The following is a 13,849-nucleotide window of genomic DNA, read 5'->3' on the forward strand; positions in this document are numbered from 1 at the left end:
TGCAATCTATAAGTGCAAATCAACTCTAAGTTTATCTCTTTTAAAAATATGTGGCAATATTACTAAACTGATCTCCAGAAAATTAACCTACCCGTGAATAAGTCAAATATGCAACGAGGTTTCTTCCCTAATACCTGAATGTATTGCTACTTATAGTATCTACGAGACCAGCCTAATATTTCACACATTGCTGAACTGGTTGACTTAGTAGGGTTTTCTCGAAGTAAACTTGTAGTTACTCGACACTAGAGGCGTCTACGCGTTCTGCCTATGTTTAATAAGCTTATCCCAGTAATCAAGGCGACAGAATCTCTCTATTTTAAGTCCAGGATGGCATGGAGAAAGTAAAATCAACGCTGGTAATTAATCAATTAACCAGGGTGGGATTCCAGCTCCAACACACCGGAACGGCGATTTAAAAGCTCGATAATTTTTTATAGTCGTGCGGGGTAAGACACCGTTAGCGCATAACATCCCATGTTTCCTAATCGTGTTTAAACAAATAACAGTACCCCTTTAAGAGTAGTGAGAACATAGTAATATATATAGATACGACTGTTTTGTTTTCTACAAAAAGGAAATGATATACCAGAATAAGACATGTACAATTTCACTTTAGATCCATGTTTGATCTACATAGAGTATTGGGGCAAGCTCATTATACATCCTAATTAACACTGAACAAATGTAACCGCGTTAGATTCTGCCTATAGTGAATTTTGTGTCTTATGTAACCTGGCTAAAGGCCTAAATAGACAAACGAATTTGTTAAAGTGTTTAATAGGATTTTTTTATATTAGGAATATAGAAAGATCAAAATGTATATATTCGTAAAAAATACAAAACGGTGTAAACGACAGACACATATTTTGCCACGTGCTTGGGTAATGTAATGTCTCATTACAGTCGCTCTATAGGACAAACACAGCAGTTGTAAGATAGGGTATACTAGTTCAGTCATGGCCTACTAATGATATCTTTAGTCCTATCTTTACCAAAGATATCTTTAGTAGACCATGGTCCAATTATTCCAAATATTATGTGACCGTCGATTTTATGATGTTCAAAATCATGACAAAAGAATTGTTGATATAAAAAGCTATTTGATAAAACAGTGCATAAACTAAGATTTGACCTATAAGAAATACAACCTGTATAACTACGCGTCTTCTTCGCGAACAAAGTAAAGTTCATTAGTTCTTAAAACGGGTTCTTCCCCATTTATGACCGCTGGTTCCGCTGGTTCTGCTGGAAGAGCATTCACCGTTTCGTAAACATTGTTCAAATTGTTCCGCCGATTTTCTGAAGCCGTGGGATTGTTTTCTATAGGCGTCAAATAAACGTTTTCCGGAACTTGTTCGTTTTGTACGACCGGCGTTTTTTTCCTGTGCAATATTAAAATGTAATTCTTCCGGCTGCAGCGTGTTATTACGTAACACTTTGTTGACAGATATACATGTACGTGCATGACGTCATTGTGAAAAGTGCATGAGAAGTTTACCGGAAAACGACTGATGCAATACATCGCGTGAACGTAAACTGAAGTTTGAGAGTAAGCGGATTCAAAATATACTTCGCAAACTCTTTCTGTGCAAATACACATAAAGCAGTATTTTGGGACCAATAATTTGAAATAACATATATGTTATATATAGTTGGATGGGGAAGACGGGACACCTTTAGCACATAATATTCAAATATCCTGATACAGTTTTAAACAATTAACAACGGTCTATATGGTAGTCATAATAAAGATACGGTTTTATAGTTTGAATGTTTTTTGTTTACTGCCAAATGGGATGAGAAAATAGAATAAAAAGATGTCCCATCTTCCCAACCCTACTATACGAAGCGTAAAAACCATTTACCAAACGATGTATTACTATCTACATCTACTATTCCTGTACAGTTTAAGGTTTTACCAAAATATCTAAATAAAAAATTGCATTGAAAACAATACGAAACAACGGTAAGATAAAAACATTTACTAAACTGATACATACCTGAAATTTAAAAAGTAAAATCCAAGTAAAAGGCAGATTAATAGTGTCGCCAGTACCACCGCTACTGCCAAAGCAATCGTGTATTTTGTTGAGGTTTCTGTGAGCTGTTTCCTTAACCCTAATAAGTCAAAATATATCGATTATAGTAAACATATAGAGTATATGGTTAGTGAAGATGGGACACTTTTTCATTCTATTTTCTCGTCCCATTTGATAGTAAACAATAAACATTCAAAGAATTATAAAATTGTATCCTCACGACTTCCATAGACCGTTGTCAATTACTTAAAACACGATCAGGATATTTGGATGTTATGTGCTAAAGGTGTCTCATAGTTACAGTTAGCACATAATTTTTCGATCGTGTTTTAACATCCCATATTTTACCACTCTACAGTAATGTTTTATTACAGCAACTTACGTCTTTCTGTGAAGGGCATTGTGAAATTAGGATATGTGAACGGTCCTGCAGTCTTATTAGTGTCAATGGCTGGCGAAGTATCTGTAAAAAAAGTCACGTCTTTAAAGCATATATTTCTAAAAGGTTAAAACAATATATTGAAAAAACAGTCACGTCACTAAAGCCGTATGTTATAAATGTCACGTTTGTGAAACTTACAGAAAGAAACATTAAAATAAAGTAACGTCTTTAAAGCCATATATTACCGAAATCGTTAAAAATATCACCCTCGGGAAACAAAACGAAGAAATATTTACCTAAAATAGACGGTGATGATGTCACGATGATACTCGGTACAATTGTAGCCGCGTTCTTTATCGGGCACTCAACGAACAGATACGTCATGCTCATTTGGACGAAAAACGATGACGTCAGATCCATACGTGGTGGCCATACCAAACTGTGTTGTATGTTTGGACCACACTCGAAATTCGTAACCGCCGAGGAATTACATGGGGAATTATTTCGAGCAAATAAATAACATTCCTTCTTGGGAATCTGGTTTTGATGAATGCTGACACTTGTTAGCATTGTAATGCCTGTAAAAGTTGAATAAATAGGCAGATTTGTTATGGCGATAAAAATGACTTTTAGTTAATAATGGTATGTTTGTCTGTCTAGCTGACAATTTAGACAACCCATTACTACTGGGTTGAATAATTTATTCATTCATATTTTACTCACCGTCTGGTAACATCACAGTCGCTGGCGTTAGTGTATAGCTTCTAAGAAAGTTAAAATTGATAAGCAGTATGTAATCTTTAGTTAAAGTTGGTGGGGTAAACTGCCACGAACACGTTCCACTGCGTCTTACAGCTGAGCTGTAGTAAAAATAAAAGTTCCCGAATGTATTGGTCTGCACTTCGTTGCAATGCACTGATTTTCCATGGCAGTAATCTGCGAAAAATAAATATTAGATTCACTCAAAAGTGAACTTGTTCCTCAGCGTACAGGAAACTATATATAATAATAAAACATAATCACGCCGACACGCCGACAGTCAAGCTAAAATATTCGGTACAGTAAAGGTGGCTGTACACAGTATCCGGAATTCGTCCGTTTTGTCCGGATTTCGCTGCCGCATGCGGATTTCGGTAATGGGTTTGGATACGACTTTGCAAGCGAATTCGCATGCCGGATGCTACATACAGCCACCTTTATAGACCACATATAACGCTGGTTGCTGATTTGGCTAAATTAAAGAAAAGGCTTCATTTATTAAATATGTTCAAACTTACAAAGGCAATTTAAAATACAGAGAAAGTGTAGAAACATTAGTATTCCAACAGGTAACGTATTCATATTTACATCAAAAACCAAGCTAAACTCAACGAAATGCCATCGTCTGTAAAACTGACTAGCTATCTTCGTGTTTATAGTAGACTGTTCAAATTTGACAAAAGTAGTATATAGTAGACTGATCAAAGTTGAGTATCGTTTCTATAAGTATAAATAGTATCCAAAAATACCAAAATCGTGCATTGAGTAGGCTAAACGTACGTGCGCGTGCGTTTTCTTATCCACAAACTACGCATACATATATATATAAGTCGGCAAATGTACGTCGATTTCGTTGCAAGCAGTTTAATTAAACGATGATTAGCTTGTATGGGATATTTTACTAAGTAGCCTATTGGTAATACTTCAGTACAGGCCAAAACATTGAAAAGATTTAAAACCAAAATGGGCATGTTTTAGTTAGCACGCGTAACCGTCTGAACATTAATCATCTTATACAATTTGATTAAAGCTCTTAAATGGAGCAACAAAATGACGTCATAAAACGATTTATCAAACCAAGATGGCGGATGTCGCAACCAAAACGTGACATATACAATTTAGCAATTCGTAATAAGCAAACAGAGTTTAGTAACTCGTTACGAAAAAATCTGACTTGCTAAATTGGTTTCTCGTTACAATTTACGTATGTTCTGCGAAATGAATGCTTGTATACATGCGCGTAGGAAACATAATTACATTAGCTCTTATAGGAGCGAATTGTTATGTTCCAGACAAAAACGTCAGCAAGCTATTTTAACTTAAATCTGATGTGGCTGCCTGTTCGGTTTCATTGTAAACGTGTAATGAACTTTAATAAAACAGTTTTACACATATAGTAGGATAGGGGAAGATGGGACAAATTTGGCAAATAATTTTTAAATATCCTGATCGTGTTTTAAACAATGAACAACGGTAAATGGGAGTCGTGCGATACAGTTTTATAATTCTAGGAATGTTCTTTGTTTACTACCAAATGCGACGAGAAAATAGAATGAAAAGGTGTCCCATCTTTCCCCACCCTACTATATATAGTTAAAACAGCAGCTTATTGTTACGTATCAAACACACCTGAATGAAAACAATATCGCCCCACAACTTACCCAAGTACAAGAGTAAAGCAGCCAACACGAATGGTAGGCGGAACGCTAGGTAACTCAACATTTCTTATCGTACAAGTATCTATTTATATAGATAAGCTTCAATGTTTATATTGTCCTGTTACTATGCTTAAAGTTACATACGATATTACCTTTTTATTATCTGGGCTTATTCTCATACAAATTATGACTGATTTTTATATATTTTAATTTATAATATTAAGGTGCACGAACTGTCAATTTCCTTGAGTAAGTTTAATTAAACGCGAAAGTTTTCACATACAAGTTTACAGGGAAAGCAGAACACTTATAGAACAATGATCAACATTTTCCATTTATTAAACCCTACACAGTTAGTGTTCTTAAAATAGAACACAGTTACAGTTCTACTATTTAAAGACGTTGCAAAATAAGTGTGGGTCACGTGAAAATGTAAAGTTAGTTCCTTTTAGACTTTTATGGACAATAAAATGGGTTTAAATTGAATAAATGCGATCATGAACTTTAGTATAAATTGTATATACTTTATATGCGAAGCTACCGTAATAAAAAGTATTTGTTTGGATACAGAGTTACTTAAATGATACATCAGTACAAAAACATCAATATTATGTTTGTAATTAGACATTTGGTATATACATAGTCGATTTAAAAATTTAAATGTACAAGTCAATAAAAGCCAAACAAAAATCATCCATAAAACAGAAAATTATCAAAGACCGCCACCATGCGACTGATACAGTTCATTGTTCACCATCTCAGCATGCCCGCTTGGTGGCGCATTAGCAAACTCGTATACAGCATTTCCGTCATCGTTAACAGCGTTGTTTTGAAGTGGTTTGCTGTCAAATGTATTCTTCAATCTATAAACGTACTTTGTAACAGCTTAGTAACAACTGGAGTGAGTTAATATTCGCCGCCGGGCACAGTGGTTATAACGCGCCAGCCTTTAATACAACCCTTCAGGGTTACCTGTTCCAGTATCGCCGCTATTATTTTTATGGGCGTCTGGGTCTTTGAAAAAAGGCAAATGCCCCAAGGTTCTTTGTGTGCTGTATGATTTATCAGTCATACAATAAAACACAGTCACCAAAATCTTACCCACATAAGTACCCAGAAAGTCATTTCCTAAGCGGACACTAAGCATAAGGAATGGTGCCGTTGCCCCGCCACGCAAAGATAAATAAGTTTCATTCATTTATTCATTCACGTGCGATAACCCGTTTTTAAACCATATTTTTTATTGTCTTAACGTTTAAGCTTTATGTTATATGCAACTAGTAGCAGTAGAAGAACGCCAAAGCCAATGACAAATCCAAGTAATATATTGTTGGTATTTTTAAGCTTACGTATGCTTGATAGTTGATCTATAAATAACATCGTGAGTCAGGAATCCACTGACGTATATATGCATTATAACAGGGAAGTCGTTTACCTGATTGTACGATGCTCGGTGTGGTTTCGGTTACGTCGCTGGCTATATCAGTGGTCGTAACTACAAGGTACAATACGGATTTAATAGAGGTAAATATACAATACACTTTAAATATAAACATCGTATACTTGAAGCTGGTGTACTTTTGCTGACGAATGTCGTAGTTAAAGCATGTGTTGTTGTAACATCTGATGGACAATCAATGATAAGATATGTCAACTGGATCCAGACTTTACGCGAAGTAATATTTAATCTTGGTGGCCAATCTTTACTCTTCTCTGTTTCGCAATCGTGTTTTCCAAAGTGACTGCAGTTCGAATATGGAGATGTGTACAGAACACATCTTGGTGCCGTCCCTTTCGTAACTTTTATAGTCGACGTCAAATCGTTACCTTTAATGACAAAAATTGCACTTAATAATAAAGGTATATTTTTAACTATTTCTAAAATCAAACATACCATCTGGTAAGTTCATTGTTGTTGGATCACTCGATTTGTCCTTCACGAAGAACAGAAGGGTAATTAAAACTGCATAATCCGTCGAGTTGTTGGGAGATTCAAATTTCCAAGAACAACTCTGTAATGCGGATTTCCAATAATAATAATACAATCTTTGAAACGTGTTGTTCTGGGTTTCGTTGCACGGAACCTGCTGTTGGCATTCACCACACCCTATAAGATAAAAAATCTCCTTAATGACAAGCAACATTTAAATATTTGTAAATCCAACAACTTACCTAAAATTAGCAGCAGAACATGAATTAATAATTGGAAACAGCCAGTAAAAAAACTCGACATTCTGTATGTCTTATAAAGCAAGTTGTTTATAAATATGGTAATTGAACGATAATTTGTATATATATACAAGTTCTTTCTCGTTTAAATTGCCAACATTTGTTTAAAGATTCTCAGTCGATCGTTACCAAACTCTGCTATATATAATAACACAACACAGGTAAGCAAATTACTATTTCTTCCGTTTGTTTGTGCTTCTACGAGGAAGTAGTATGCCCACTGTTTATAGTGAACTGAATTACACCTGTAGTAGCCTACGTAGTTACCTTACTCATTGCAACCATGCTTAATTGAATAACAAGCTGAAATCACGCAACGCATAACAGTAAATTTTTGGTTTCTTTTATGTAAATGTAAAAACAGAAACCGTTCAAATTTTTATATACACATTTGAATTGAAAATTTTGTGTCACTTAATAATAGAGGTACACACAAAAGCAAGCACATAATAATCAACATTAAACTAAAATAGTATCGTTCATATCAAATGGTAAACGCTCAATATAAGAAATAAAAGGCGTAGGCCTACGTAAAGTAGCAAAACAGACACTGTACACAAGACATGAAGTGATCAAAGACCGCCACCATGCGACTGATACAGTTCATTGTCGACCATCTCAGCATGGCTGCTTGGTGGCGCATTAGCAAACTCGTATACAGCATTTCCGTCATCGTTAACAGCGTGAACAACAACAATATCATTTTTGTTTTCAAGTGGTTTGCTGTCAAATGCATTCTTCATTCTATAAAAGTATTGTGTAACAGCTTTAGTAACAACTGAAATAGGTATGTGTAATAAACAGTTTTCAATCTGTATTATGTGATTGTCTTACCGTTTAAACTTTACGAAATACACAACTGATACCAGCAGTAGAAGAACGCCAAATCCAATGACAAATCCAAGTAATATATTGTTGGTATTTTCAAGCTTACGTATGCTTGATAGTTGATCTATGAATAACATCGTGAGTCAGGAATCCACTGACGTATATATGCATTATAACAGGGAAGTCGTTTACCTGATTGTACGATGCTCGGTGTGGTTTCGGTTACGTCGCTTGTTATTTCAGTGGTGGTAACTGCAAAGTAAAAAAACGGTTATAGTATGACGTACATATAAAATACACTTAAAATAAATATAAACATCGTACTTAAAGTTGAAGTACTTGTGCTGACGAATGTCGTAGTTAAAGCATGTGTTGTTGTAACATCTGATGGACAATCAATGATAAGATATGTCAACCGGATCCATATGTTATTCGAAGTAACATTTATTCTTGGTGGCCAATCTTTACTTTTCTTTATGCCACAATTGTGCTTTCCAAAGTGACTGCAGTTCGAATATGGAGATGTGTACAGAATACATATTGCTGATTCGTCATAATCAACATTTATATTGGTCATAATAGAACCTTCATCAAAAGAATCCTATGTTAAAAAAACTTGTACATAGTTTTAACCAGAGTCGTAGAAACACCGAGTAGTCCAAGCCGCCGTCTTGTTTCCAAAATCGAGCAAAAGCGGTGACTTTCGCAATGAATTCAAACGAACTTGTTAGGTTTTGTTTGCAATTACCTTTTGTGGGAAGGCGTAAAATAGCTTATATTTAGCTTATCAAACATTCTTTGCGAAAAAATTATAAAATTACCCAAATTAAATGACTAAAATGTCCCGCTTCTAAATCTCGTTTTTGACTTTTTACGACGCAGAAAACAAATTACGCATATTTTTTAGACTTTCCAACCTTAAGTTTATTTTTAAGTCTAAGCTTTTCTTCAAATGACCGAAAACATACATTTTCTCTATACCTACTGTGTTATTTTGGGCACAAATTGGGTTTCAATTTGCCTTTACGTAACAATGGGTTGGACTACTCGGTGTTTCTATGGCTCTGGCTTTGACCAGGTTAGATTGGATATCGCTTACCATCTGGTAGCACCATTTTGGATGAAGAACCTGACTTCCAGAGGTATAATAAAGTGACCAAAACTGCATAATCGGTAGAGTTTTGGGGAGATTCAAATTTCCAAGAACAGATTTTTGGTGGCCAACTAGTATAATAATAATAGAAGTTCCGAAACGTGTTGTTCTGGGTTTGGTTGCACGGAACCTGTTTTTGGGATTTACTACCCTCTGTAACGTAAACATTCATGTAGCTTATTTAACCCCACGTGGCGGATTATTTTTAAACCTAAACTTATTTAAACCGAAGACGTTATATAACGGGTGTTCTGTTTTATATACACCTCGTGCACGCTTATACAAGGTACCACATATGTAACTTTATTTGTGAAGCACACATACGCACAGAATAGTAGCAGCTTCGAGCCCATACCGTATGCTAGAAGCAAGCATCACCTAAACCACTTTGGCCCAGTTGCCGCACAAATGCTATACAACATTCAAACATTATTTTGTAAATACAACAACTTACCTAAATATAACAGCAACACAAATATTCCAAATTGAAGACAGTTTGCAAGGGAGCTTGACATTTTGTATCTCTAGTACATCGCCTTGTTTATATTGAAAATAGAAAAAAAAAAATACGATACAGATGTACTTTTAACTGCCTTATCTCTCTTGAGCGCCTGTCCTAAAATATATACTAAAATATAACACGAGTCAACAAACGAGCATATTCGTTTTACTTTCGTTTTATATCTCTAAACGCGGAAGCAGGTCGACCAATTGTTAAAATCAACGCGACCTAAGCTGTGATGAATATAGATTACGTAATGGTTAAGTAGTAAAAGAAAATCTGACGTCACAACTTTGCATCATAGCACGTAAACTGAATTTTTAACCTATGTCTAAAACGCCTCCATTAAAATACTGTGGTGTTTTACATATATAGCTGCACACGAACAGGATATATAGCTGTTATAGTAGATTGAAGAAAGACAACACACCTTTAGAACATAATATACAAAATCCTGATCGTATTTTAAACAATTAAAAACGGTCTATGCGGGAGTCGGGAGGAAATGGTTTTAGAATACTTTGAATGTTCTTTCTTTACTATCGAAAAAAAGGAATAAAAAGGTGTCCCATTTTCCCCCACTCTCATACTATACATTACTATCAATATTAATAAATTATATAGGCACTAGACTAAAGTCTTTAGGAAAACCAGCTTCGGCAAAACGGTACATTATTCATAGAACAACTGATGATAACAGCACAAGTTATTTCAATATTCAGTTAACTCAAAATATTCTACCGTGGGCATATATGAGTAATCATCAAAAAGGATTCGCCGAACGACGTTTTAAATGTGAGGGCGACCAAAATAAACAAAATGTAAAATGAGTCAGCAAAAAAACCAATAAACATTATCTCATTACAGTACAGCATATTTCTAAATGCAAATGTATGGAAAACCAATATATGAGTGAAATTAAGCCTTCGTCCATCTGACGCTGGTGTAAAAACTTCTGTAAACGTATTCGTATATAACTAATTTTCGTTACCCAGATGATTTTAAATTAAAAATATGTTTGTGTCGGAATAAGGTTTAGGCTGTATAGCTTTTATGTCAGGAACAAAATAGAAATGATATAGCACGCGATACCTTTTAATTTTCACTATCTACTTAATTAACCACTTCAGAGTTTTTCACACACTCTGCATCGTCTTCTTTCCCAAGGAAATTGGAATGGTATAGAATGTTATCTACCATTACAGGTTGTGATTTTTCGCCCTGCATATCTGCCATTTCATACACGTTGCTCGGTCCGATAGAACCATGTGTTGCATTGCCACTGTCGTTTTGAATATTCCTATCATTCGGGTCGACGCGCTTTACATTACTCCTACACGTGAAATACAATTTAAATTTGTGCATGAAACAAGTACTATAGTAGGGTGGGGGAGAATGGGGCGTCTTTTTATTCTATTTTCTCGACCCATTTGGCAGTAAACAAAAAAGAATTCGAAGAATCTTCATGACTCTCAGCATAGGCCGTTATAAGGCAGCAGCTAAAGGTGTCCCATCTTCTCCCACCCTACCATTCATAAAGTGTAATACGAACTTTTTATATATGAGAAAGGCTAGAACCATAACCAGAAGTAGCAAAACACCCAAAGAAACTGCCACCGCCACTGCAATATTGTAATTGCTTTCGCTTTTTCGCAAGCTCATATATAAATCTGTTGATGGTATAATGTTAACTGCATTGCATAAGTATAAACATAGCGATTTGTTGCATACCTGAGTTATTATCCTGATCCGATTGATTCTCGGTCACAGTTTCTGACAAACAAATCAACGTAAAGAAATCATATTTTGTTTATATTATATAAGGTGGGGAACGATGGAACATCTTTTCACCCTATTTTCTCGTCCCATTTGGTAGTAAACAAATAACATTCAAAAAGGTATAAAACTGTATCCTCACGATTCCCATGGACCGTTGTAAATCAAATAGTTGATTAAAATACGATCAGAATATTTGGATAATATGTGCTAAAAGTGTTCCCTCTTCCCTACCTTACTTTACAACTGTTGTAAATGTCAAAATAAAAATAGCTTATGCAAATACTTTCGCTGCTTACGAAATACATATATTTATACACGGGTTGCCTTATACATGCTGAAAACAGCTGTTTTTCCATACTTGCTTATCAAGCGATTCATAAAAAAGTTACCAGTGGTTATATTTTGGTTAAAGACAATACTTACGTGCCCAACTACTAAATATAGGCGTATCAACTGTATCCTTTTGAGGCGTAGACTCAATACAAGGAATAAATAAGTAACCCAGCTCTAACGTGATGCTGCCAAAAGTTGCGTTAATTTGTGGCGGCCATTGGTTACTGATAGATACCAAAGTGTTGTTGTTGCAATCGTATTTCTTCAGCTGCTCTTCACTACAAGAAGTCTGGTGAGTTTTTTTTAAGAGAAAACACGGAGGCGAATTTTCATGCTCAAGGTCCGATGTGAATTTGGTACCTTTAAAAAATATAATTTATGCTATTGGATCAGTTTTTACTTCACACAATTTTTAACTAAGCAAAAACGCTGTACTAAAACCATTGCAACTTTTATGTGGTATATATTATAAGTATAAAAGAGACCCTTTGGCATTTTTTGTTTATAATCTTCAAAGAATAACGTTTCGTCTGCCATGCGACAAAATATCATCAGGATTTGCCATTTAATGTGTTTTCACAGCCATTTGATGACAATGTTTACAGATTAATGCAGTGCAGAAAATTTCAGAATAGACATATCTACCCCGCACCCCATGTTTGGCGCCTCTTGTACAAGGAAACATATAGCCTACGTTTCTAATGAAAGATTAAATGTACTATATAGTTCATGCATAGGAATTTTATAAGTCTTAACTTACCATTTGGTAAGTACACAGTGGGTGGTGATCTAGTTACACCGTGATGTAATCCGTACATGTTTATAAGCAAGACGTGTTCTACATTAGGACTTTCAATTGGTGGAATAAACGACCAAGAGCAAGATTTCGTTAAGTACAAAGAGTAATAGTAATAGTAGAAGTTGCCGTATGTCTGTGTTTGGTCTTCATTGCACTTTACACCATTATAGGAATATCCTACGAAGAAAAAGGCAGAATTAAAAAATGGCATTTATATAAGTTTGACAAAACGCGTTTTGACTTATTTGTGAAACACGGTACACAAAGGAACTTATGTGCCGTTGGTTCGTGGCATAATGTTAGATCTTGAAAGCTTATTATACTTTAGGTTGAAATTTACATCATCTAATTTCTAATACGACTAATAAACTTCGTACTAGAAATTTTTGAATGCACATTTTGAAACATAATTGTTAGAAACCTACCTTTTGGGGCAAATAACAAAACAGTGAAGCTTTGAAGCAAAAAGTGTACACTAAGCATGTCGCTAATTCTAACAAAAAACATTTAAAAGAGTTGATTCTATAATAATCAATTACGCTTCATTGCAGCTAGCATAACGTATAGGTCTATATACTCTTGCTTAAATATGAGAACCCAAAGCGTGCGATACATTATAGAACCTCACTCGTATATATCCTCACGTTTTTTCAATTTGGCTTTTTGCTCACAAAAATCTGCCTATGTGCTGTTTAGACACTATATGTTTGCCAGTCCTGGTATATATAGTAGGGTGGGAAAAGATCCGACACAAATGCAACACACGATCATATACTTCTGTAAATACTCCTTGTTTACTACAGAATGGGACGATAAAAGAGAATAAAAACACGGACCATCTTACCCTAACCTACAATATAATGCTCGTACAGAATGCGAAAACTATAACTATATACTGCCCTGTACACACGCCACTCAAGAGTTACCTAATGTTAAAACGGAAGGCGTCAGAGCACGAACATATTTTCATTTACGCATATCGCAACCGTTTAACAATATGATGACGACATGTATTTTTTACAATTGTTGACTTATATATATATATATAATAGGGCGGGGGAAGACGTTAGAACATAATATTAGCACATAATATATAAATATCCTGATTGTGTTTTGAACAATTACTAACGGTCAATGGAAATAATGGGCATATATAGTTTTACAATTTCTTGAATGTTCTTTGTTTACTACTAAACGGGGCGTGAAAATAGAGGTAAAAGGTGTCCTGTCTTCCCCCACCCTACTATATATACATATTAAAACTGCTATTATATATATTCTTATATACATTATAGCCGAAAACCACCTTAAAATCTGCCAGTGGGGTCATTTACCCTAATTGGCCCCATATAGAGAAGTTTTAGAAAAAACAACACAGCGTGGGA

At 35.1% G+C, this 13,849-nt stretch overlaps 3 protein-coding genes across 5 annotated transcripts; all 3 read right to left on the reverse strand.

Annotated features, from left to right (window-relative positions):
• Positions 1 to 810: 810 nt before the first annotated feature.
• LOC100187535 lies at positions 811 to 3,862 on the reverse strand. The gene is made up of 6 exons (XM_002123613.4): positions 3,702 to 3,862; positions 3,148 to 3,360; positions 2,721 to 3,002; positions 2,425 to 2,505; positions 2,004 to 2,121; positions 811 to 1,385 (listed from the first exon to the last, which is right to left on the reverse strand). The coding sequence occupies exons 1-6, from the start codon at positions 3,763 to 3,765 to the stop codon at positions 1,160 to 1,162; spliced, it is 984 nt and encodes a 327-aa protein (XP_002123649.3). The 5' UTR covers positions 3,766 to 3,862; the 3' UTR covers positions 811 to 1,159.
• Positions 3,863 to 5,086: 1,224 nt separating this feature from the next.
• On the reverse strand, positions 5,087 to 9,822 carry LOC101242234. 3 transcript variants are annotated; one of them, XM_026837251.1, is made up of 8 exons: positions 9,506 to 9,791; positions 8,998 to 9,204; positions 8,223 to 8,483; positions 8,091 to 8,150; positions 7,905 to 8,022; positions 7,014 to 7,814; positions 6,736 to 6,948; positions 6,508 to 6,668 (listed from the first exon to the last, which is right to left on the reverse strand). In XM_026837251.1, exons 1-6 carry the CDS (start codon positions 9,564 to 9,566, stop codon positions 7,643 to 7,645), a joined length of 879 nt encoding a protein of 292 aa, XP_026693052.1. In that variant the 5' UTR covers positions 9,567 to 9,791; the 3' UTR covers positions 6,508 to 6,668; positions 6,736 to 6,948; positions 7,014 to 7,642. The 3 variants fall into 3 exon arrangements, with proteins under 3 accessions (XP_026693056.1, XP_009862280.2, XP_026693052.1); XM_026837255.1 differs by lacking the exons at positions 6,508 to 6,668; positions 6,736 to 6,948; positions 7,014 to 7,814 and adding an exon at positions 5,087 to 5,704 and having other exon boundaries at positions 9,506 to 9,822; XM_009863978.3 differs by lacking the exons at positions 7,905 to 8,022; positions 8,091 to 8,150; positions 8,223 to 8,483; positions 8,998 to 9,204; positions 9,506 to 9,791 and adding exons at positions 5,087 to 5,704; positions 6,094 to 6,208; positions 6,277 to 6,336 and having other exon boundaries at positions 6,405 to 6,668; positions 7,014 to 7,627.
• Positions 9,823 to 10,208: 386 nt separating this feature from the next.
• On the reverse strand, positions 10,209 to 13,501 carry LOC100179655. The gene is made up of 6 exons (XM_026837249.1): positions 12,890 to 13,501; positions 12,426 to 12,641; positions 11,756 to 12,025; positions 11,285 to 11,326; positions 11,106 to 11,223; positions 10,209 to 10,886 (listed from the first exon to the last, which is right to left on the reverse strand). The coding sequence occupies exons 1-6, from the start codon at positions 12,969 to 12,971 to the stop codon at positions 10,667 to 10,669; spliced, it is 948 nt and encodes a 315-aa protein (XP_026693050.1). The 5' UTR covers positions 12,972 to 13,501; the 3' UTR covers positions 10,209 to 10,666.
• Between the last annotated feature and the right edge of the window lie 348 nt (positions 13,502 to 13,849).

The sequence above is a fragment of the Ciona intestinalis genome, chromosome 1 (assembly GCF_000224145.3).
Source record: "Ciona intestinalis chromosome 1, KH, whole genome shotgun sequence".
NCBI classification, from domain to species: domain Eukaryota; kingdom Metazoa; phylum Chordata; class Ascidiacea; order Phlebobranchia; family Cionidae; genus Ciona; species Ciona intestinalis.